Source organism: Liolophura sinensis, chromosome 8, assembly GCF_032854445.1.
Source record: "Liolophura sinensis isolate JHLJ2023 chromosome 8, CUHK_Ljap_v2, whole genome shotgun sequence".
Classification (NCBI taxonomy): domain Eukaryota; kingdom Metazoa; phylum Mollusca; class Polyplacophora; order Chitonida; family Chitonidae; genus Liolophura; species Liolophura sinensis.
This window is the reverse complement of record NC_088302.1, coordinates 5588600-5614930: the sequence shown is the minus strand read 5'-3', so window position 1 is coordinate 5614930 and position 26331 is coordinate 5588600. Positions and strand designations below refer to the sequence as shown.

The 26331-nt window shown below is 39.1% G+C and overlaps 2 protein-coding genes across 2 annotated transcripts in view; one reads left to right on the top strand and one right to left on the bottom strand.

The window, feature by feature from the left end:
- The first annotated feature begins 629 nt into the window (after nucleotides 1-629).
- On the top strand, nucleotides 630-7456 carry LOC135473021 (uncharacterized). The gene is made up of 6 exons (XM_064752791.1): nucleotides 630-754; nucleotides 2544-2658; nucleotides 4166-4254; nucleotides 4625-4741; nucleotides 5842-5898; nucleotides 6816-7456. The coding sequence occupies exons 1-6, from the start codon at nucleotides 683-685 to the stop codon at nucleotides 6915-6917; spliced, it is 552 nt and encodes a 183-aa protein (XP_064608861.1). The 5' UTR covers nucleotides 630-682; the 3' UTR covers nucleotides 6918-7456.
- A 5739-nt stretch (nucleotides 7457-13195) lies between these two features.
- Nucleotides 13196-26331, bottom strand: part of LOC135472458 (gamma-aminobutyric acid type B receptor subunit 2-like) — a 38472-nt gene continuing 25336 nt past the window's right edge. The window contains exons 9-16 of the mRNA XM_064751975.1: nucleotides 22808-22897; nucleotides 22058-22214; nucleotides 21064-21196; nucleotides 19070-19177; nucleotides 18177-18299; nucleotides 15996-16135; nucleotides 15270-15462; nucleotides 13196-13407 (exon numbers count right to left, since the gene is read on the bottom strand). Of these exons, the coding sequence (XP_064608045.1) occupies nucleotides 13285-13407; nucleotides 15270-15462; nucleotides 15996-16135; nucleotides 18177-18299; nucleotides 19070-19177; nucleotides 21064-21196; nucleotides 22058-22214; nucleotides 22808-22897 (1067 nt within the window). The 3' untranslated portion in view covers nucleotides 13196-13284. The remainder of the gene's footprint in view (nucleotides 13408-15269; nucleotides 15463-15995; nucleotides 16136-18176; nucleotides 18300-19069; nucleotides 19178-21063; nucleotides 21197-22057; nucleotides 22215-22807; nucleotides 22898-26331) is intronic.

The following is a 26331-nucleotide window of genomic DNA, read 5'->3' as shown; positions in this document are numbered from 1 at the left end:
TGTTTCAAAATATTGGCCACAGAGGCAGCTGAGGGAATAGACTAAAGAATTGCGGAAAGCCGAAAATACCCCTTAAATGATTGTTCCAAGTCGACTGTTCCGGTAAGCCCCTAATGAAACTTGTTTAATTGTTTATCATAGTTCAGGCTAGACAGGCTAGAAAGTTAAGGAATACCTGTAGGCCTATGTTTCCAGTCTAACAACTAAAATAATCTCGGCTGTAATGAAAACTGTTTAATTGTTTATCATAGTTTATTAAAGACTAAAAAGTTGAACAATACCTGTAGGCCTATATTTCCAGTTTAACAACTAAAATTTTCTCGGCCGTATAAAGTGAGATGACTCGCCCCTTAACATGGGCTCCACGTGTTTGACAGTGGTTATCTCCCCTTGACTGAGTTTTTCGTGTACACCTGCACATACCTGAGCAATGACACAGGTAAAACAGGGAGAAGTCTGTAAGTTGTCAGAATGATAACTTCTGATGACCAGCTCTTATGTAAAGAACAAAATTTTCTGTAATTGCAACGCAATGTGAGGCTTAACTTGTTATTTATTTAAAACTTTACAACCTTCAATTTCATAAAGTGGTTAGCAATTTAATTGGGTCACGGCGTGTCAATATCCACTCCCCGTAATAACAGGTAAATTGGAGTCGAGGCGCAGTTAAGAAGAGGACAAAATGGCGATTTTCAATCGTTTTTTCTGCTGGCCTCTTCAAACGGCGTCGTTTGTGGGATACATTTTTGTCACGGTGAGTTTGATACGTGTAATTTCTTACATCACACGTGGGTACAATTGATAGATTTGACTTCACAAACACCTTGGAATGCTTAAACCCAAACACAAAAGAAACAGGGAGCGAGTAACAACAACAACACCTTTACCTCACTTTGACAGTACCAGGGTTATTAATTCTGTGATTAAATTTACCCAATCGAAAACCTGCAGTGTCGGGTACTAGCACCTGGACCGTTTGCCTATACACACCGGAAGTGTTCGTATTATGGGTGTTACAGGTGTATTAAAGATACGAGTAGCAAAGTTGACAGGATTTGTGTGTATCGGACAGGAAAATAACTTAGTTCCGGAATGTAACTCTCTGTATCGATCAACACGAAGTGTTGGGAGAGTTATGGGGAATAACTGCTTCTAATGTGTTGGATCGACGGTAAGCCACATTTACCGCATCTTCACACGCGCATTAAATCTTCCCTAGCATAAATCGATGTCAACCGAGGGGTCTTCATAATAAACCAATCTGTTCTGAGTCTCGTCGAACCAAAAACGATCTATGACAACCACACAAATTCACAAAATAAATACATTTTCAGACAAGTACACCAACTGTGGCCTGTCACCATTTTGATCACTTACGAGAACGAATGATGCTGTGGCGATTAGCGCCATCTGATGTGGAGGTGACAGTGGAGGTGAACCAGCCAAATGGATGACTAGACTTGCCTAGTGTTACTATAATGATTGCCATAGGTATTTATGCGTAGAAGGAAAGGTTTCCTCCCTTTACAGACCTTATTTTTTTCTGCGCTCACAACGATCACATGACTTCCATGTTCCGGTACGACTATCAGAATGAGAGGGCAACCGCAGTGAGTGTAGTGTCTGAAAATGTATTTATTTTGAGAATCTGCGTGGCTGTCACGGATTGTTTTTGGTTCAGCGAGACTCAGAACAGATTAGTGGATTATGGGGACCACTCAGTTGACATCGATTTACACTAGGCATGCTAGGGAAGATTTAAGATGTGTGAAGATGTGGTAAATGTGACTTACCGTTGATCCAAAACATTTGAAGCAGTCAGTCACCATAACATTCTTCATTACATTGTGCAACTAGAAAATAACTCCATTTGCATCATGATCAGTTGTTTTGCAGGTAGGGTTAGATGTAAAGTCCTGTTGTCTTGTAACAGTTTAAATCCGATAGAAAGTGACTTATTCTGGAGGACATGAAGTGTTTCCCTAAGCTGAAGCATTTTGGCAGTGAGTGTTAAGACTAAGACTTAGGACTTGTAAGCCACATTAAGATTATGTGGTCTAAAGTCATAAAAAGAAATGTTATTTTATTTATTATTTATTTGATTGGTGTTTTACACCGTACTCAAGAATATTTCACTTATACGACGGCGGCCAGCATTATGGTGGGAGGAAACCGGGCAGAGCCCGGGGAAAACCCACGGCCATCCACAGGTTGCTGGCAGACCTTCCCACGTACGGCCGGAGAGGAAGCCAGCATGAGCTGGACTTGAACTCACAGCGACCGCATTGGTGAGAGACTCCTGGGTCATTACGCTGCGCTAACCAACTGAGCCACGGAGACCGCAAAAGAAATAAGTAATAAAATCTGAACTGATGTTCAGGTTGAAACACTGTTGTCACACTATTACATTATATATTATATAAGGTTTCATTCACATGGAACTGTTGTCATGTTTGAACAGTAAGTAAATAATTTACTTATGGTATTCATAGGTACAACTGTCATTACTGTAACTCTCAATTTTCGTGTATTTGAATTTTCAGTTTACATCATTCTTTGCCCTGGTGTTGAGACTGATCGATGTGGCAGCCATATTTGATCCGAACTTTGAGATCAGCCAGGGCTTTCAGTCACACTGGAGGTCGCATGGCTGGGATGGTAAGAATAAAATATGGGTATAAAATATTTAGATGAGGGGAGGCTCTGCCCAGTTTCTTCTCTTTATATAATGTTGGCCACTGTGGTGTAAGTGAAATGTTCTTGAGTAAGGCCTAAAACACCAATCAAGTAAATAAATAAATGATAGGGGAACAAATCATTGTGAGATGTAGGCTTGAAGATGTAAATATATTGAATAGCCTGATGGAAATATATTGTTAATGTTTGCTTCCATACGTGGGAAGGTCTGTCAGCAACCTCCTGGGTTTCCCCCAGACTCTGCCCGGTTCCCTAACAGCATAAGTTTGTCCACTGTTGTACAAGTGCGATATTCTTGAGTGTGGCATAAAACATCAATCTAGTAAGTAAATAAATAAATAAATAAATATTTTGTTAGATGACATCAATATGTTTTTCAGCTGATGTACACAGGCTTTGTACATAAAGTAAAAGTACATGGTGCCAAATGAGTTATTTTTTTTTTTGTAGTTTGCACGATGTTATAGCAGAATTTCATTCTGGTGTTGTCCTTAAAGTTATGCGTTGCCTCTTAAATGATAAGCATTATTATATTTATGTCATCTAAGCATAGGAGCATTAGAAATTAATTGGAGTGCATGCGGTTAGTAGTTAGAACTTATGGCATCAATGTGTTGGTTAACTTGTTATAAAGCTCAAATATTAATTTGCATGATCTATTCTGTGGGCAACCATTGGGCATTGCTTTATGTTAAGGTTGACGACAATGTAAAGCTTATCATTTAAGTCCAATAGCCTGCCTGATGGCTAAAGCATTATATTAGCTATAATCAATTTCATAATGACAAGCATTATTTGTTATGTAGTAATTTAAGCGCTAAAAAATGTACATATCAGACTCTTTATGGTGTACATGTGCTTATTGCTTTACAATAAGGATAAAAGATTTATTGGCTGCAGATCCTTGAGATTTCAAATTTTTATCACCCACATGTTTGTCATTTCAATGTCTGAATGCTGCTGAAGGTAATTTGTTGAATGCTGCCTTCGTGGCATATGACTATGTACTCTAAATGACTTAGGTGCACTCTAAAAAGTGCATTTTTAAAGCTATACTTTTCAATTAGAATATCCCCTACCTTCTAAACAAACCTCTGTCAAAACACCTTTCTGATCAATTAGACCTCTCAGAACAAGGCAAAGTTTTTACAAGGATGAAATTTTAGAATATTTACCAAAGTGTAAAGTCTATTTTTCAGATTTGACAAGCAATAAACAAGCTATATTCTCCTGTTCCTGTTGATATTTTCCAGATCAGTATGTAAAATACCTGTAACCTTTTATGTCAGAATTAATGTAATATAAATAAAACATCTTTAGAAACTCTTTTTATTTAAAAAGTTTAGGAATTTCTTGAAATTAATTTATTACTTCAGATACTGTATACACTAAAATGACCCACATGTCTTCTTGTGACCTGGGTGGTAATTGTGTTGAAGGTACAGTGATATCCTGTTTATTTCTGCAGGGTTTGTGGTTACGGACATACTGATGGTCATCACCCACACCATTGTCTTCCTCTTCAGCATCTTTTTGCTCTACCTGACAACCAGAAGGGTAAGTCACATCGGCATCTCATGAATAAGGCCAAAATTAAAAAGTTGTTTTTTGGGTAGCAAGTTCAATTTGTGAATATTGGGTAGGAAGGGTAGTTTATTTCTTGAAATTTTATTTCCCGAAGAATTGATTCTATGGGTTTTACAATGTAGAGATTAAATTCCAATGGTGGGTTTCCCCTGGTTTCCCCCGGGCACTCCCTGGTTTCCTCCAACCATAATGCTGGCTGTCATCATGTCAGTGAAATATTTTTGAGTACGAGGTTAAACCCCGATTAAATGAGAAATAAATAAGTAAGTAAAAAAAAAAGTAAAAATTGTTTGTATTTTATTGCCATGAAGTGTAATTTATTTTTGACTGTACATTTCAGCACTTCATCATGACAATCTCCTGGTCCCAGTTTTATCTGATCTATTTTATCCTCTATGTCTTGTGTGAACTCGCCTGTTCCTTGTACGAATTTGCCTTCTATGGGGTGAACACCTTCGTAAGTACACCTGTTCTGTAATGTTCATATCATGATTTGTTTCATTATCTAAATTCAAAAGCCTGTCCTTGTCTTCAATATTACTGCATGAATTTTGAGATTAATGGGGGTAAATGCTACCTTTTCTCTCTTAAAGTCACACACAAAATTTCCTATCCCAGAGGACTCATTAACTTGTTTAAATAAGAATAAGTTTGTTGTATGAACTGCATCTGAAGTGTCTTAATTATATAAACGATGCCTGTCAAGTCATGGAGTTTACATCTGGGAGATGAATAAAAGAGTATGGGAAAGAGTATTAATAAATATATTAAGTCTTTTATGACACAAGCGAACTAAATGAAATTTTATATGGATTAAGTATTGTGCAAATCTGCGTACCCCTCAATCGTCGCTTATTGAAATACTCTGCCTAAAGTTAGCTGGTCTTTCACAGAGGGTCTTGTCTGGTCTTAGATATGATCAGAATTCAAGAAAAGGTGTTGAACTTGCCACTTACCTGCAGCTTACTTTATGGACAACCACGTTGGGCCTTAAAACTCTATTATAAGTAGCATTTTTAGCCAGGCTTCCTCTTTTTATTGCATGCCAGTTATGGTACAATACGTGTATCTTCGGATAATACTTAGATGGAGCAACATCGATTGAGTGGGAAAGATAGCAAGATCACGCTGTCACTGTTTCTGTCACCAACACGTACCTTACTTGACATGTTTGTTTTGATGGGAACTTTCCGAACGCTGCGCGTGTGCTTCAGGCCCTTCTGGTTTAATGTTAATGAGGCAAACTGGCCCGCCATCTGTGTGCTGACTTTGAATAACGACAGGATTTCTCTTGGCTCGTACGAGCCACATATTCAGTGAATAGTTTTTGTTTCAATGTGACTGATATAGGTTATTAACGAACTTTAAAACTTCTGCAAGACATCGCAATCAGAATTTTGTGCGACCATGTCACTTGTATATCGCAAGGCAATGAAAAATAACTAGTAATAGGTCTAATGATAATTAATAAATAAACTATAAAAATGAAGAAAAAGAAGAAAGAAGATGTGTTTCATTGCTCTTAAGGTGTATATTTTCCCCTGTTTTGTTTTGCAGCGACTTGCTTTTGTTGTGTTCATTTGGTTATACTGGCTGGTGAGGACACTGGCAAATGTAAGTTGGCTTTGTATACCAACAGGTTTTGCATAAATGATATAAATTGTTTTCATACTTATCATGGTATAACATTCTGTCATATTGTGTAATTTGAAATTATCATATTGTGTAATTGAAATTATCGTATTCTGTGGAATGGTTGAGCACAGATTCACATCCATTGTGATAACTTTGTTAGACCAAAAAATTCACCTGAAACAATACTGCAAAAATTCACCTGAAAAAGTATTGCAAAAATTCACCAGAATAAAATACTCTGAACATTAACCTAAAAAGATTCTTAACCTGATGAACCAATGTAATTGGTGCTTAAACATTTTCACAGTAAGGTATCCTCCTACGTTCCAGTCAGTCTTCGAAAACCTCTTGCACTGATAGATCAACTGGCTCTGATAGATCAGTTGGTAGAGCAGCTGCTTCGGGGGCGCTAGGTCAAGGGTAATTCCAGGGTCAGGTCACACCTGACCTTAAAAGACCTTATAGCTTCCTTGCTTGGCGTTCAGTGAAGCAGCACCGGATGAAAGAGTGGTGGAAATCCGTCCTGCAACAAGGGGGCACTCTACACGTACTCCTTCATCATCATATGACTGAAAAATTGTTAAGTGCAACATTAAGCTTTCAGCATGCACTTGCTCCAAGATGAAGATAACTCTAGAAATTGGACAGAAAGGGTGACTTAGTCGTGATCAGTGAATACATGTAACCGTATGTTGTGGTCCAGAACTTATCAGCTTTAATGGTCAGTATAAAATATGAACACGATGCTTGCGGACTACTCCCATCATAATGCTGACTACAGTCATATAAGAGAAATGCTCCTGAGTATGGGGTAAAACACCAATCAGATTAATAAATAAATACAATTGTCCAGCCGTAACTTGAGGTATAAACATGAACTGCGATTTCCCTTCCAGACGGTGTTTGCCTTCGTGCTGTGGGCCAGGTATCAGGAGATGAACGAGAGCATGGACAAGGAGTTGAAATTTGCTGGCGAGAGGAGGAATGGCTACATATAGATCTGTAATGTTCACACACCTGGATATCAGCTACAGGCTTAATTCTACCAGGTGTAATCAGTCATCTCTACATATACATACATTGTAGCTACATATACGCATAAAGTAAGCCTATCATTTTTAGTAGATGTAAATTTACAGAAATTTATCATAAGAGAGTTTCATATTACATTATCAGGTTTTCTACATTGTATATAGATCTATGACATTCATGTGGTATGGAACCTGAGATTAATTCAAACAAACTTATTTGATTCTGGGCAAACATTTATTAAAACTCATTTCACATTATATTGTAGCACGTGCATTAGAAATCAGCCATCTTTTCTGAAGCGTTATGTTATGCTTTTGTTTGTATGCAGTATTTTCTTTTCACACAAAATATTCTTCCCAATTGGAGATGCTATTAGTGATTTGATCGTTGCATGTTTGTTTGTTTCTAAGCAGCACCAGAAAGTTTTTTGATTTCTGAAAGAAAGGGAACAAAGGAGACAAACATGGGAAAATTACAACGGGTCACTACTTGATTGATGTCCCCTTAAGTCTTACAAATCCTTAATTATCAACATGTCGGTAGAGGTATAGAGTTACTGCAGCCATTGACGACTTGTATTTGATATGTCCTAGAAGATTGTGCAGATTCTTGTCGAGATAATTTGTCTTCAGTATCCTAACAATCCTGGAGGAAGTTATACAACTGCAGTATGAAGGTTTGCCAGCAGCATGCAGATGGTGGTGGGTTTGCCGTGGGATCTGCCTGGTTTCTTTCCACCGTAATGCTGGCCGCCGTTGCATAATTGAAATATGCTTGAGTAAAACAACAGTGAAATAAAGAAATAATTGCATGGTGTACATATGGTAGGCTTACGTCATTTCACAGGGAATAAACCGGTACAGTGTGCCTACATTTTAATAACATCCTTAGTCTAATTGTCAAGTTCATATTATGAGCACAAATATTTCAGCATGATTATGTTAAAATGCAAGTGTTTTGAAGTATATTACGTATGTTTTTTACCGTGAAATATGTATAAAATTTTTCCTCTCAGATTTTGTAATTAAAATTATCATATTTTATACAACAGTATTGCACAGTTGCATATCGCCTTGTTATTTATCTGTAAAATCCCCTCGAACGCTTACAAAAGCTGTTGTGGATAAATGAATGGAATGGATATTTTTGGGATGTTGACGGCTTTCTCTTAGGCCGTGCAGTGGAAAGGTCTGACATCAACCTGCGGATGATCGTAGGTCGTTAAACATCAATCAGACCTTAAGTAGTCTTAGTTGTTTATAGTTGTGAAAAAAGCTAAATGTGTCCAAGATAACTCGCACGTGGTTCTAGGGTCATGCATGAACTAATAGTGAGATGTGCACAATGTAGTTCTCATGAATTAACGAGCAAGTCATTGATTTGTGGACAGATTCAGACCTGGCTCAATCTCCACTTGAGTCCATCTTGAAACTTTAAAGCGCATGGGTAAACTGGTCTGCATGGCCCGCTCGGTGTACCAGTATAATGGGGCGGGACGTCGTGTTTAGTATCTTCCGCGTGGTGTTCCAGTGAAGCAGCACTATATACATGCTGGTATATTGTCCGGCATTCTACCAACAGGTAGTCGTGATATGACCGGAATACTATTGAAAATGAACTTAAACCCAAATCATGCAAACAAACCTACCACTGATCTTGTGGTATTTATAGACAAAAAGTAAAGGCAGTAAAAGATGCGGCGCGGGAAGTGTCTTCAGCCGTCATATTAACAGTGCTGCCTCTGTGATTTATCACATATGATTTGTATGGCTTGTGCTGAGTGCCTTACTTTTCTCACTCGTATGACTACGGTATGATGTATGGGTGGGGGAAATTGGAATGCCTGGAGTATGTATGGGTCGAAACAGACATTCATATACCAGCCGTCATTCAAACTGGAAGTTCCAGGTCAATAATTGCAACGTCAATTCCCAAAATGACGTTTAACACAAAGCACCAAAGAACTAAGAAGGTATATAAAGTACGAAATTAGGATGGAATCATGCAGTGAGACGTAGCCAATAGTTTTTAATGATGTTGGAACAACGCAAGGAATGTTCAAGGCGAATGAGTGAAATCGGTATTCAAATCGTGTACCATGCTATTTTACTAGTTGTCGACAGTAAAACATGTATCCCGGTTACGCTTTGATTGCAACGGTTCCACTACCCAACGTGGTGATCTAATTCAATACGATGAATATTCCGACCCTTTAGCCAAAAGGAATTAGACACAGTTATGAAGCAGAGTACCAGATATTTTGGACGCTCAGACCATATTTATTTTCAAGAGAAGTAGACTCACTGTAAATCTTGAGAAAGTTGGAGTGAAGGCATTTGATGCAATAACCTTCGCACACTAGTTCTTCAGTCATAACTTTTGATGTTGAATGCAATCCTCACACAACACACAGGATTTAACAAATGCTAGAAGGTGATATGTACACGCCGTATGCATGGCCCTTCGGAATCCTGCTGTCCATGTCAAAATTGAAACTATCACTCGTATGCCTGCGACACCATAAACCGTTTTGATACAAATACAGGTCCAGATAAGATGTACCAACCGGAGAATCTGTGGTTTCCATTAAATCCGGTGAAGGTGGACATATATCTTCCACAGTCTTGATTATACGTAAAATACACGACATGTCAACGACTTCTGCCAGCTAGATACCTGGGAAACTTCCTGACTAAAGTCTTAGCTGAAACATTTAGTATCACACTTAAGATATCGGGCATGAAAAACTACCCAGTGACAATATACAGACACCTTAACCCCGTGTTGAATATTCAGTGTGAACCCATTAGTGGTTGAACCCCTTGTTGGGTATTAGGAGTAAATCCATTCATGGTTGAACCCAGTGTTGAGTATTCGGTGTGAAACCATTCTTGGTTGAACCCCGTGTTGAGTATTCGGAGTGAATCTATTCATGGTTGACTATTCCATGTGAATTCATTCGTGATTGAACTACGTGTGGAGTATTCAGTGTGTATCTATATTCATGGATGAATCCAGTGCTGAGTATTCGGTTTGAATCTATTTGTGTGATTGAACTGATACAGTGTTGAGTATTCGGTGTCAAACTACTCCTGGTTGAACACGTTCCGTGTGAAGCCGGCCTCTTGAAGATGACCCTATATTTCCCATACATCACATATTTTATCCCTTACATATTTCACACATATATCAATCTGAAAATCCGATTAAGATGACGACCTAGTCCCAGTCTCTGGAAACTGACGTGCATGAGATTTGGAGATTATTACTGTCGTTACACTTTGCATGGTTTCTATAAGTATCTACCCCTAATATCAAACACCGAGAACGCTTTCACCCCAAAAAATGGCTGTGAAATGAAAATGGTGCATTCAAAATGTTATCAGTTGGTGAAAATTCAAATATTTATTTCATTTATTTATAGATAGAGGTAGCGTGCAAGCAAGTTTGTTTCTTTCAAATATACTATACAACCGATTTATTTTATTTGTTGGGGTTTGCCGACTTCCTGAAGAATATTTTCCTATAGAAAACCACCGCCCTTTGTCAGATACCTGACGGGAACCCTGACATAAATCCGTAGCTAACACAGCGGAAGCTGGTCTCTAGCATGCGACATCATCGCTCTTGGCAGTTTGTCCCAGCGAACCAACCAACATCTTCCATTAATTGAATCAATAGATTGTTTTGTAAACATCATCAGTGGCGGAAAAACACTCTTCATTTAACTTAAGAATCAATTGACATGAAATCATAACAGGCAAGATTGCATTACGTCATAGCTAATGAAATGCCTGCTGAACTAAAATGAAGCACGAACACGTGGTTATAAATAACAATTACATAACAAAATCATACCTGGTGTGGAACAAATTAGACAGCAGTAGACACAGTTGTACGCTCAGAAGACGCTAACTGTTGAGCATCGTGATTTAACAGTATTTACCACAATTAGACAGATAATGCAGTTATGTAGAACTCGAACAATAGACAATTTCACACTAGGGTACTAAAAAGAAACAGCATTAAAAACGAGTATACAATTTGATCACATATACTGGCAGCCAGCAAAATGAGTTTTCTGTGATTATCATTAAATATACCAGTAAAGCATCTTAACGCTAAGGTTCAGCTGCAACTTTTGGTCACCAAATTAGTTTCTTCGACTTATTTATTTACTGGCTTGATGTTTGGCATGGTGTACTGAGGCATGTTCTATGTCAGGTTCTTGTACCTAGTGACTTTCGGGACATAAAATCGCTCACCCCTACCTTTATTACTGGTCAACGGCGAAATGTCACTGGTGCACACTAATCGACCCTAAATGAACTACGCATGACTTAAATGTTATAGTAACGTTTATTTACCTAGGTGAGAGAACTAAATATTTCACTCACATGGCGGTGATCAAGTTTATGAGAGGAAAAAGTCGACCAAAGCGAGGGGTAAAGGAAGGCATCAGCTAGGTAGCCCAACCTAACAAATCTCCGCGCAAAAGGCGAAAGCCTGGCCTGCGAGGGCTGGATTCGAACACACCACCTCGCTGACACAGGGAATAATTGGTAGTGGAATAATTTAGTATAGGCCACTCGGCCAGCAAGAGCTCTCAGAAAACTTTTATGATTTAGTTTATGTTTGTAAAGGTGAAAAAACGTGTCATATGTGACGTAATAATGTCACATTATAGGCCTAGCTAATACGTCATGAAAGTTGTGCGTCATGTACATTATGTGTCATGCACCTAATACGTCATGTAAATTGTCTGTCAAATACGTTATACGTCATGTACATTTTGTGTCATGCACCTGATATGTCATGTAAACTGTCTGTCACGTACGTTATACGTCATGTAGATTTTGTGTCATGCACCTGATACGTCATGTAAACTGTCTGTCACGTACGTTATACGTCATGTACATTTTGTGTCATGCACCTGATATGTCATGTAAACTGTCTGTCACGTACGTTATACGTCATGTAGATTTTGTGTCATGCACCTGATACGTCATGTAAACTGTCTGTCACGTACGTTATATGTGATGTACATTTTGTATCATGTACCTAATACGTCATATAAATTGTCTGTCACTTACCTTATACGTCATGTACATTTTGTGTCATGTACGTAATAAGTCATGTAAATTGTCTGCCACGTATGTTATATGTCCCATACATTTCATAGTTACTTAAACTACTGACCAAGCAAGTTTTACGTCACGTACGTTACACATCATGTACATAATGCCATGTACGTTATGCAGGTAGATTGTATGTCATGTGCATGGCATGTCTTTTACGTTATGTCATGTACATTTTACGTCACGTGCATAGCGCGTCCTGTACGTTATGTCATGTGAATTTTACGTCATGTACATGACGCGTCTTGTACGTCATGTACATAGCGCGTCTTGTACCTTTTGTCGTGCGCATTTTACGTCATTTAACCAGCGTATCTTGTACGTAATGTCAGCTACATTTTACGTCATGTACATAGCAGTATGTGATGATTGTTGAAAGACTGATCGGATAGATCAATTAGAGCAAATTTTTTGAGCTACCATCCAATACCAACAGATACTGGAATGGATTTTTTTTTAAATAAATAGTTTAACTAATCCTTAAACAACATGACTGACAATATTGTTTACGACCACTCTAAACCTTTAACTTGGCTTACCGACTATAACTCGGCATAAAAAATGACCACTGTACCATGTGAGTATTCTGTGATGCATGGAGTAGTGAAAGGCAACCAACGTGACTGCATAGGCCTACGTGTTGCTCTGGGTTTTTGACAACCAGTGTCGTATATGGATGAAAGCCAGCAGACGCTCAGTCCTAGAGAACGTTGGGTGGAAGCAGTGATATTAATGGTAGCCCCCCCTCCCCCCCACTGCCACCTGGAGTTTCTTTTGTTCATTAAAAGATACTCATTTTCTTTGAACGGCTTTCATTAGATGGGAGACAACGATTCAGTCAAGTGGCCTGACTATCATGTCTTTTTTCAATTTCACCTGAAAGACAAAGAGACATCACCCAACAATCCCTTGTGTTCCAGTACGTTGCACCTGTACAGTAATTAGTCCGTGTAACAAGCCTTGTACAATAGAGCATGGTATCCATTTACAGTGAGTCACGCCCATGTGGCAATTGCGTCCTTGCTCCGTGACTCCTGCAGTCAAAACTATCAGTCCTAGGGAAAATGGTCGGGCTTGCGCATGAGTACGCTGCATGCTTTCCCCAACAAGCCTTTCGCATGTCTGCCTGGAGATTGACGTTGAGCTGAGTTTGGATGATAACATCCCTTGGTCACCTCCTGGTCTGTACTTACCCTCATGCTGGACCTCCGCCTATAGTGGACACTGGTGCCACCTGATTTGATCGGATTGTCAAAGAACCGTGAGTTCCCTGTGACCGAGTTTCCGCACCGGATTCCCCGCGATACAGCGAGATCACCTGTACCAAAACAACAGAGTATATGAACTTCATGGGGAGCTTGTCATGCCTGGAGTTATAGAGGAAAATAGCTGAATCAAAGCAAACGTAAATAAACATCATGAGGTATGTTATGGAGAAAAATCACTGAACCAAAACCAAAAAGTAAATAAACATCGTGGTCTTGTCTCACCTGAGGTTATGGAGGAAAACAACTAAACAGAAGAAAAAACGTTAAATGAGCACGTTATGCTGAACGCCAAGCGAGGAAGTTACAACTTCCTCTTTTAAAGTCTTAGGTGTGACTCGATCCTGGATCTACCGGTCCCGAAGCGGACGCTCTACCAACTGTGCTATCCGGGCCGGTCTTAGATTAAGAATTGTCCCGATATACCAATCCGAACTAGTTAACTCTCTTTTTTTTAGTTTCTGAATGAATGAATGAATGAATGCTTGGGGTTTAACGGCGCACTTAACACCGAGGAGTCATTAGGTGTGTGTACATATGTTGTGTCTCCTTGTGGCAGTGTGAGTTCATGCCAAAGTGCTGAAACCACTGAAGTATCATGCCCCAGACACCAGCACGAAATCTCACTCAGTCACATTACACTGGCATCGAGCCAACCAACCTTGCTCTAACCTCTCAGTGCTGAGCGCCAAGCGAGGCACCAACAAGTACCATTTTTAAATTCTTTCGTATGACCCGACCCGGGTTTGATCCCGAGGCGGACGCTCTAGCCATTAGACCACCGAAGCAGTACTGTTAGTTTCTGTGTCGTGAAAATTTCCCTCCCAGCTATAAGGATCGGGTTAAAAGTTGGCAGAATGGCTCATCCCAAGACGAAGCTTTTTCCCCTGCTATACCGATTAAAGGCTGAGTAAATGTGCCATCCAAGTTTCAAGCTCATGGGACCAGTATATTTACTTAATGAGCGAACTACCTTTCCCACAACGGATATCACTTGGAAATTAAACAATTAAAATTACAACTGCTGTTGTCCATGACTTGCCTGGATTAAAAACACAAAAATCCCAATACTTTGTTTGGATTTAAATTCCCAGTAGAAAATTCCTATCTACAGATTTTAGCCTGGAATGTTTGCAGACTGGACTGAGAAGCCTATCTTTGCTATTGAACACTGCTACGCACTGCATGGTTAAAGGCGAAATTACGACTGCTACGCCCTGTCGTTTTAGCTTAGCGCATGTGTGCTAAATAATGGCCACATCTATGCAAAAGAAAATTGCTGAAGGGCAACTCCAAAAGGAGGCTTGACAATGAACAGATGATGAGTGCAGAAGAACTGCGAATCCATTGAAGTCTTGCTAACAAGTTTCCTTTTCACCGATTCCATAGCCTACTCTGAAGCTGTATAATTAGACGTCTGCTGTCATAATTTCTGTATAGATTAAAGAAGAGACAGAGATAGGGTAATTATTCCTTTAGGTGATTGGTATAATATTTACCAGAAAGCTTTTAACAAAATTATGCAAAAGCCATTATTTCTGCTGAATTCAGTGGGGGAAAAAATGAAATGAGGTAGAACCGTTTAATTGCTCATATCGCTCTTTGATAAGAGAGCGGGATTCAGATTGATGCTTGTCATCGAGAAAGACAATGGGGTCAAAGTAAAACCTCACTACTTGTCAAAGTGGCACGAAACAAACCATGACTGATTTCTACATCCTTCCGCACGTACTAGATTGGGAAATAGGTATGGGATCGGGTATAATGGTGTATGTCAGAGGGCATGACATGCACCTGACAGCGCATGCCTCACTCTCTCGAGCGTAGGGAGTAGTACCTGCGCTGTAAGGAGTATGGCGATATGACACAAAGGGTCAGTGTTTAACATGAACAGAAACCCAGCTTTTCCAGGTACCTTTGGTAGAAATACGACACACAGCGTCAACGTTGTACAGAAGAGGAGGAAGGCCCCGATAATGGCGTACCGATTCGTCGCCTCCTGGCTGAGCATCTCATTCAGAGCCGCGCCGACAGCGCTAAATATCACCACGTTATAGATACAGATACCAATATACCTGCTGTCGTTCAGGCCGGATAAGCGGACGCCTCTAAAACATGGAAACACAAAATTACTACTTTACAGACACAGATACACTTAGTTCACGCAATATTCGTCCTCCCAATAAACTTACCGTCATCTTATAAATGAGTATGACGTTAAGCTACGGCAAAATGTATATATAAATAAAAAAAATAACCTATAAGCATATATTGTCAGTGTGGAAACATCTTGACATCACATATAGAGATACGTGTACGCCGGTGCCACAAAGTGAAGAAATGACAAATTTAAACTAGACAATATCTTGTAAAAAGTAAGCTAGCTACCGATAGTTTGAACAGAATTACACCATCATGAAAAAGGACTAATATTGGCCCAAGTTACACTCGCCCTTACGTTAACAGCAAAGCATTTCAAAATATTCACAACTGTTTTGGGAAAACTTAAACCTATCATAGCTTTATGCGATATTGTGTATTTACATGTACGATACATTTTCTTCTCAGTGAAATATAATAATATCGCATTTTCAGCAAGAGGAATGAAACGAAATACGAAGTATTTCACAAGTGGACTGACTTTGTTTGCCACGTTAGGAATATGCCGAATATCAGGAGAGTTCCTTTCCATGCATAAGTGGCCACGGTCCAGTATAAGGTTTTGTTGGATACGCAATCGTATAATAATGGCTGAATGACAATCTTCTCATCATCTGACGTCTGGAATAAAAATAGAAGGTTTGGCCTGAGCTTTCCCCATCAGGACAATGTTTTATTTTTCATAACAAGGAACAGTTTCCATATACAATTCCTTGCCCAAGCTTTACTTCAGACGAGCATAACAGCATTTTTCAACCGAAAAAAGAAGTTAATGATACAGATATATTATAATATAGAATGCCCTTAGCTGCCAAACAGTCAGTATTATTCTATTCCATGTATATTAATAACAGCTTCTGGCCGAAAAATGCTGAAGAGATATATTACTGTTTGAACGCACAAAGAATTATTCCATGGCTTCATCAAGGTATAGCCGGGTATCACAAAAACACCAGGCCCTAAGACGTTAACGGAGGAAGTTTTAACTTCCTCTCTTGGTTTTCAGCATTAAAAGAATAGTGTAACGACTGGTTGACCCGTATCAGTGTAGTGGCTCGGGCGGGGCGGCTTACATGCCTTCGGTAAATCGTCTAAGTGAAGCGCAGCACTAGATGAAAGAATGGTGGAAATCCCCCCTGGAACAAGGAGACACATTACATACACTCCTTCGTCGTCCTATGACTGAAAAATTGCTAAATACAACATTAAACCCCAAGCACTCACTCACCCACTCACAAACAAGGCCGCAAGAAATGACAAAAATATCTCAAGAGTTCGAACTACACGGGACAGTTACTGTTAACTGGTCGGCAAGATTTTGCGTTTCCTGTGTACAGGAAATTTACATAAAGTCACCAAAAATGATAGGGAATGGCATGGATTGATCGATGTAAATTATTTTATAACCTACAGCGTTATGGCATATATGAAAAATTGACAAATTTTTTTTCTTAAAGTACAAGAAATGAAAGGAACACTATGTTCTTATAAATTATCTATGGCAAATCGCCAACCAACGACAATTTATGCTGACAGTTATATGGGTCAGGAAACTCCCTTCATCTGAAGATACGTCACTAAATGACCTTTATCTGGTTTTTAATATGAGTCATGGAAAGCCGTTGCGTCATAAAACCCTTTAATGTGATAAATATGGGTCATATAAGACCTTTCTGAACAATTATATGACTCAAACATATGCAGGTAATCCAATGTTTCATATTTGACATTTTAGAAAGCGTTACAGCAGAAACAGTAGAGTTGTCCAATACACGCCGGAACAAATGTATTCTATTTACAGTAGATACTGGATATAAATATTGGGAACCTAGTTACCAAGGTAACAACGGAAACATTCGACATTCGTCACCTATGTATTTATGTATAACCCACAAATTAAAAGTGCACATGTAAAACAACTCTATATATTGTAATTATAATATTAATATATTAATATATTGTATATTATAGCATGTAAAAGGATACGGACGGACGGACGGAGGGTCAACATCGGACGAATCATCATCATACACTTCACCTACTGGTGGGCTTCTACAGAAAGCGATATATGTGGCAACGCATGCATTTAATATGATTAACAGCTAGTCTTTTCAAATGTAACAGATTGAGACAGAGGTTAATTGCTTCAGGTTTAGAGAGTTAAATTAGCCTTGAGGCAGATAACTTAATAAATCTGAATGAATAAACCGATTAAAGGTGAACGTCCCAATCTCATAACGATGTATATATCGGGTCATACATCTGGGTTGTTCTGTTTTAAACACGGCGGATTTCTGTACACACCTTACATGTGAGAACAGTTTCCCGGAATGTACGCGATGGCTTTCATGATTTAACAAAAAGCGTGTATCGACATCGATTATTGTCGGACTTTGTCTGTATCCAAAGACCAACAGACCTAGTGCTGTCACACCGCAGAAGCCTGCAGAGTTGACTTTGCGCAAAAGATCTTGTCAAACTATTCTTTGACCATCAAATGAAAATAATCGTAATGCTAATCCTGCTTGGAAGCTCCTAAGGGAAGAGTTCCACTCAACGTCCAGACATCCTTTGTGATTAAGAGCTTTTCTTCTGACGTCCAACATTACATATTTACGCTTTATACGTCCATTTTCAGGTCTCACTAGCGTTGTATACTCACGTATTCTGGCATTTCCACTTTCTTCAGATAAATGGGATCGATGAGTTGCTGCGTGAGAAGAGTCACGAGGTCTAGTCCAAGGAACACAGCCACCATTCCGAACAGACTCCTGTCCTTGATAGCCTGAAACCACCACGTCAATAGCTTACAGTATAGCATATTCCTATCTTGACAGGATGTCAGAATTTCTGCAAAGTATCCTCATTTCTACACAGAAATCAACATTTTCATTAAAATCAAATGATTTCAAAGTGTCTGATGATTTTCCAGGTAACTCATGATTGCATGTCAAGGCGTTTCATGATTTTAAAGGTGTCTAATTACTTTTAAAGTATTTACTAGTTCCAAAGATGTCTGATTCATCGTTGTATGACTTCCTCAGAACGTAAATAAATGTACAGCACCACAATTTCGTCTATTCTGTGATTCTCAAAGGAGGCATATCCTTATACTAACATTATTTCTGCAGACTTTTGCTATTTCCATATTATGCTTCCATTTAGACGTTTTACAAAGAATGCTTTGATTTCCAGGTTGCCATAGTGATTACAGATTTGTGAATAGAATATGCTTGCGGCAGACTGTCACTAATTCCAGATCATGTCACAATTTTCACAGAGATTCATGATTTACATAGAAAAGGGGGAAAAATCAATAGTGTCACAGTTTTGATAGGATCTGAAGACTTCCACATAAGATTATAGCTATAGTGGCATAGGTGAGTTTCACCAAGTATTATGATTCCCTCACAGTGTCTTATGCTTTTCAGAGAGAAACATAATTTTCATATATCTCTTTCATATATCTCAGGATTTCTAGTGATTGAGTAAGGATTTCTATTGATTGTGTAACGGTGTCTAAACAAAGCAGTGTAAAAAATCGAAGCAATTTACCTTTCTTTTCAATGTCTTGTTTGTGAAAATTGTATAGACTCTCCACGTCTTAGCAAACATGGCACCAAAAGCCATTGTAAAGCACAGCGACAAAATCCAGGTAATAGCCTGAAAAACAACAAAGGGCGGATCGCCAATAGTTCTAACATATTCCAGACATCGGGGGCGTGCTCCAAGTCTGCATTTTGTGTAGGGCTTGTACACAATAGTACCGAAATACCGATCGAGTGACTATTAGTCTGTTCATGTAATAACTGTGTCTTATCCCACTGTGTGTTGTATGTTCTTATTACTCATATGGTTAAAATTCAGTCATATTTATGTTCAGAGCGAGAAAAGTGCTGAACTCATTTGATTTGGATTCAGACTGAAAAGCTGTCCATGACCAGGCATTACATCAAATTAATATGTACATAAAACCAGGAACGACAGCAAATATATAATCTTCTTTTCTGAACATAATATCCGAAACTTCCAAGAATAAGTATCTCTCTATCCTATGGGACCACATATAACGTCTTTGTGTTCTCTGTGTAGGTTTAGGAACATATCCTCTGTTATACTATAAGAAAGGGAATCTGGCTGATTAACAGATGTCGCCCTACAGTTTCTTTAGAAATGTCCTTAGAAATGTATCGATTACAATACACTTTTGCGTCCTCACGTCTTGCATACAATCACGTGCAGTAGCAGGCCTTATAGTATTGGTGTTCGTCAAGAATCAAAAGGAATTATGACTTGTATCATGTTTATTGAAAACTAGGGTGCCAAGTAGATTGGTTCGATATTTAAGTTTTGGGTTGCAAGAGTACAAACAAGTACCCAGTGGAGAAGTATTCATGGTCACAATGTCCTCACAAAGAAACCTGCATGACGTACAACATTATTTTTCGTGAGCGATTTACTGCATTATGTATGAATATGTGAGGCTTTATCCTTTGCTGGTTAGCCTCGTTTGCTAAGGTTATGTGATATCTGATCTCCAAACGTGGCTCTTGTCTTTCCGGTAATTTTGTGTGCAGCTGACTATAGCACGAACGCACTATAGCCATCTTTAATAGTCTATCACTTAAGTGTATAATAATGTATCAGGCAATGTTTCAGTTTCATCACTGGCGCGCTGGAAAGCTTCTTTCACTGTTTCCTATAAGATTCTAGAAGTTAGATGGCTAGATACGGATGTTTCCTGTGAGAGCGCAGTTTTTTTCCATCCATGAACCACAGTGGTATATGAGAAGCATTTCTAACTGCGGGTTGTAACATCGACGCAAGAAGTAAATAAATGCACTGCACTTCAGTAACTTGATGTTAATTCATTGATGTATTTATTTAATTGTTGCATAAGGTCATAGTCAAGAATTTTTCACTTATACGATGCGCGGAGGAAATCGAAGTTTTTGGGGGTAAAGCACAGACTCTTGATTAGTTACTGACAAACTTTTCCACGTGTAACGCACATCTATGCATACCATACTGGTATAAGGTGAACAAACGACAGACCATATCTTGGACCGTTCATTGCCACAAAAGGCCTGTTGAATCTAGAAATTATCTGTCCCCAGCCGGGTTTGAACCCGCAACTTGTGATTCCTAGCGACTGAAAAGCAAACACCTCTGCACTTTGCTGTGAATAAATGCTGTTATTTACAGAATGAAGTCATAATGAAGTCATAATGAAATTTTTTTAAAAATCCAGAAATTAAAAAATGCAGACTTAAAACTCACACTAATAACGCACACTCAAATCAGCTTTGTAGAAAGATGTAATTCTCGTTTTAAATATGTATTTAATACTTGGTAATAATCTTCTTAGTGATAATCTGTGGGAATTTTTCCCAAAAGTCTATAGGACTCATGAGGACAATTTCACAGTGGAGTTCGACGTAGCTCACAGGGTCGGCTTATGAGGTATGTGTGTTTGCAGACCCTTTACGGTCGATATCAATCAGTTACTCAAGTAATCCATGTGTTCATGTTATCAGTCAGTTTCTCACCTGACAGAGAGTCTTGAATCCAGTATAGCCGACCAGCCAGATGTCGGCCCCCTTCATGATGACGATAGTATAAGCCCCGATACAGCCGCAGATGATCAGGTTGTTCAGATTAGGACTGGACATCTTGATCACCCTGAAATCAAACGGTGCATAAAGTAACATATCTCCTCACTTTGTCATCGTCATGGTCCGACAGGGAGGTGTCATAATAACATATAACATGCAATGATACGCTACAATGATATGAAGCGATGATGCGCTGGAATCGCATGATGTGGTGGAGCGGTGCGATGGTACGATGAAACAATGATGTGGTGGAGAAGTGCGATGGTACGATGAAACAATGATGTGGTGGAGCAGTGCGATGGTACGACGAAACAATGATGTGGTGGAGCAGTGCGATGGTACGATGAAGCAATGATGTGGTGGAGCAGTGCGATGGTACCGTGGAGCAACGCGATGGTACGATGAAGCAATGAATTGATGGATCAGTGTGATGGTAGCACGAGGCAATGATGTGATGGACTGGTGTGATAACAGGATGAAAGCAATTTGATGGATTTGTGCGGTAATACGATGAAGCAAAGGACATATGGAAAGATGATATGATACCGTTGAACGACACTATCCTGCGTTAATCTTCAAAACAACTGCCATGATCAAAGGACGGGTTTACCCATGCTCACTTCATTTAAAAAATGTATAGAACTCACGAGGAACCCCCTGCCTGTCGTCCCAATTGGATAACATTAACTCGATTTATTGAACCTGGTCACACGAACAACCGTACAGAATCAGAAAAATGTGTAAACGATGATATATGTTAGCGAGTTTTATGTGTCGCCTAAAGACACATAAATAGTTCAGGACGTCTCAGCAGGTTGGTGTCCCTGCGAAGCCCCGCGGTTGTGTGTTGAATTTATTCAGGGCAGCTCGTGAGAGAGCGCCATGTAGAAAAGTGATAAAGCACGCCTTACACACCGGAAACACATACCTTCTGTGCCGGAAATAAATGTTAAACGAGAGGAAGCCCAATGCCAGGATCATGCCGAAAACAGCCAGGACGGAGTAGATGTAAAACATGACACGTGACACTTCGATTAGCTTCTCCACGACCTGGGTGTTGTCGGCGTCCAAAGGCGGAACTCCACCTGTCGGGAGAATGTGAAAGCGTAATGATTCATAAAACACAAAGTCAGCAGGTTTGGGGAAAATCTGAAAGACGGCTATTTCATATTTATATGCTTGTGTTTCCCATTGTCTTATTTTCATTTTATTAAATTTATTTTGTAGGGGAAAAGAAAGGCAACGAGAAAGAGTTTGATGGAAATCTACAGATACCGGACAAGTCTTTTAGAACAAAACCACAATCGAATAAGCGGAAACTGGTTTCGAACTAATAACGCACTGATCATCGATTAGATTTGATTTGATTTGATTTGATTGGTGTTTTACGCCGTACTTAAGAGTATTTCACTTATACGACGGCGGCCAGCCTTACGGTGGGAGGAAACTCACCAAAGCCCATGGGAAACGCCCGACCATCCACAGATTGCTGGAAGTTTCCCATGTACAGTAGTAAAGAAAGCTAGCATGAACTGGACTTGAACTCATAGCGACCGCATTGGTGAGAGGCTCCTGAGTCATTGCGCCGCGCTGGCCCGCTTATCACCTCGGCCACGCAGGCCCCCATCACTGAACATCGATTTCGTCTATACATGAGGCTTGTTTCTGTAGGGCTTACCTTGTCTCCACCAGATGTCTTCATTCTTCTCCAAGATCTCGAGGGAGGACAGAGCATTACTGTAGAGACCTATTGTTCTCTCTGTGCCGTCTGAAATTCAATGTTCTAAACTTTAAAAGGAACTGCTGCGATAAGACGGAGAATCGGCCCCAGATAAGTGCGATAAGAAAGTGCAAATTTTAAAATTCCAGCACAGCTCTGTATATTTCCAAATCAGACATATAAAGTTTGATCGAATCACCCATAAAAGTTTTATGGCTATAAAAGACATGGTTGCTTATAGTCTGTTTCTTTTAGAGAGTCGGCTCTATTCAGCTGTGTGTGAAATCTCACATACCAGCTACCAAACTTGCCTTCAGTCAGTGACACGTAACAACACAAGCTTTACACATTGATATGTTTGACGTTCACATTCTTGCTAAGAAAAGGAAGTTAGAACACTTTTTTTTTCTAATTTATAATGTTGAAGTCCGTAAGCTCGTTTTCGACGGCAAGAACCAGCATGCCTTGGGTGACGTCATAATTGTTTAAAAAAAAAACAGGGGCGTGGTGGATATTGGGCGGAGTTCTACATATTTTGAAGGAGGTGACACCAGTTACCTGAACTGCTGTTCACTTTACTGTAAACCCTGTTTCTGACACTGTCCTATTTGAAATCGTTCGCATGTTTTAATGTAATGTAACCTTAATAAATGAATTTTACTTTATCTCTTGTAGCACATGGTCTTACGGCTGTATAGTTTTAGATATGGATATTAGGGAATTAAAGCGATCTAGTTATCCGCAGAGACAATAGACTAAGCTGTGTTATTGCATGGAGTTTGCTGCTTGTTGGTGCAGGTATTGAAAAATAAAATCACTCTTCTATGTACATTGTCCAACATGCAAATTGTTTATGAATAATTATGACGTCATCCCATGCAACGAGTTCTTGGTGTCGAAACTAAACCTATGGACTTTAATATTATGAATTAGAAAAATTATTCTAACTGCATTTTGTTGGTAATAAGATGGACGCCCAACGTATCAATATGTAGAGCTAGGGTTAATACGTGACACTCACTAAAGACAATTTTGGTAGCGTGTATGACTGATTTTACACACAGGTGAATGTAGGCCACTCTCTATAAGAAATAGAGTAGTAGTAACAATATAGTAATAACCTGCCAAAAATTCACTCTCGATCAAAAACGCCAATTTTTCGTTCAAACGAGTCACTGTGTCTTTAATTTACAATATGAAGATCAACGTAAACCAGAAGAATATCTTTACTGAAACTTTTATGTGTGTATTTCTACGTGCTGTCAAAGTTTCGTTCTGGTTAACGTTGGTCTTAATATATAAAACATAAACGTGAACAGTTTTTTCATGTATTGGCAATTTTAAAATTGGTATTTCGTCCATAGTATGTAAGGCATCATTAAAAGTACAGTGAACTAACGAAGTCAATGTGGAGGACATGTTGCATCTCGGGGAAGAATTCAAATCTTTTCTTTTTTTGGCAACATTCTTTTTTGGGAGTAAAGATACAGGCTGTCTTGCATTAAATAAGTGTTATCATGAATTAGAATTGATAAGATAGGATATGGTATCACATAACGTGTGGCAACTATAGCGAAATCATACGTGAATCCGGGTTGAAAGCACATGTGGTCCTCTAACCATCATTAATATGAACATGCTCTACGTAGCGGAAGTATAAAGCTGAACATTTGTTAAATATGTATTTAAATGATTGGTGCATAACTGCGTTTTCAATAATTTTTCAGAAAGTTACGCTTGTGGTGCAGTGATATTCCCCTCTCTACCATATCTGATGCAAAAAAAAAAGATATTTCAGTGTGATTGGAGCAGTCTATCATTTTTCGATTTTCTGACTTATACATTGCTTAGGTCATAAAAGGTCATACGTTTCGCTTCTTGGGGTGCACAGTTTCTTGCACTGGGGCCGATTCCCCGCCTAACCGTACCAGGTCTTTTTATTCAGTTCGCTAGAAATGACTGATTTAACCCGCAGTCCGTTTGAGTCAGTTAATTGAAATCAGTTCAATGCCATACGAGGTTCTATAGGGAAAGAGATTTCATCCAGTATGTAGTCTGGGTATACCAAAAATATATCTTCATAATAAGGACACAGATTGTGAAAACTCTACAAAAGATTGCGTATTGTGGAAATGACAGTTCTTCTGGTTCAGAATGGCACTCTTCAGGCTAACCAAAACAACCACACACTAATTGGGCAAACCTTCAAAGACTCTGTTATGCCTATGTCTATATCCTCGTCACTCCCCGTATACCCTTCCCCGGCGACGTTCAATGCCCATCTCGTACTTCCGCACACCACAGTTCTTTGCACAGTATATTTATAATTACCATTGAACACATAAAAGGATCAAAGCAACAAAGCCGTCTGATGAAAAGTTTGTAACAAAGACGGTATGAACTCAGATGATTAACGGAGCGTCTAATCACTGTGGATGCGTGTGGGGATGGATGCAGGAGACTCTATAGGTAAATGGTCAAGTACATCAGACGAGGGCTTTGTGTAGATGAGAAAGCTCATAAGAAAAGTGATTAACAACACTGATAGAGGGAAAAGGACATCATGAATGACCCATGTTACACTGCAAGGTATTTTAAATTCACTATTCTTTTCTCTGTTTAATTAAACCACTGTATTGCAGCATCACAGTACGGCCTATTTTTTATGCCCACCCGATATATGCACGCTTTGACTATTAACTGACATGTACAACGAAATAACATAACCCTTAACATCAGAACCAAAAAGCAGACAACGACAAATTTCATTGCAAATAATTCAAATATTTAACATCTAATTCATTCATGCATTATTTGGTAATACGTAGATTATTATCATAAGAACACAGGGTAAATATGCATATCATCTTCTGTACTCTGATCAACGTGCTAAACACGTTAACCGGTAATTTGATTTGCTCGGTATCAGTATGACTGATTGGTTGATTAATTGCTTTGTTCATTCATTCATTCATTGATTTATCCATTGGTACTACACTTTAGAATATTTCTCTTATTTCAGTTCACTTCGGGCAGCTTTATGGGTAGAGGGAACCGTCGATTTTAGGTAAACTACTACATGGCGAACTTTGATAAATGCATGTGGCATATATGCATGCCATACTAATGTCTTCGCCCAACGTTACAGTAGACGGCGATCGACCGCACAACTACCACAAGAGTGCCGTCGACTGCTCATTTTTAAATGTAGTCAAAGTAGCCGACTAAATACTTTTGTTAATGTCAGGCATTGGTGTTCTGAATACAACGGCTTAGTCACCTTATCAACTAGAAAAGCTATACGACTAATGAGGTTGAGTGTTCGAATCAAACACCTGTTGGGTGGGGTAAAATGTACCACAGGTATATGGCAACGGTGGCGTGGATTTTCCGTACGATGTCTGCTTAAAACAGTAAACAAGTAAATGAACTCATTTACGAAATCGTCCCTTGGGGCTTGGCGATGGAAACTATGTGACTAT

Bases quoted from the DNA above. Each gene is read 5' to 3' on its own strand.
- LOC135473021 (XM_064752791.1), top strand. From the start codon at position 683: ATGGCGATTTTCAATCGTTTTTTCTGCTGGCCTCTTCAAACGGCGTCG. The intron at 2,659-4,165 runs GTAAGAATAAAA...TTATTTCTGCAG, and splicing joins GAGGTCGCATGGCTGGGATG to GGTTTGTGGTTACGGACATA. The intron at 4,742-5,841 runs GTAAGTACACCT...TTTGTTTTGCAG, and splicing joins TCTATGGGGTGAACACCTTC to CGACTTGCTTTTGTTGTGTT.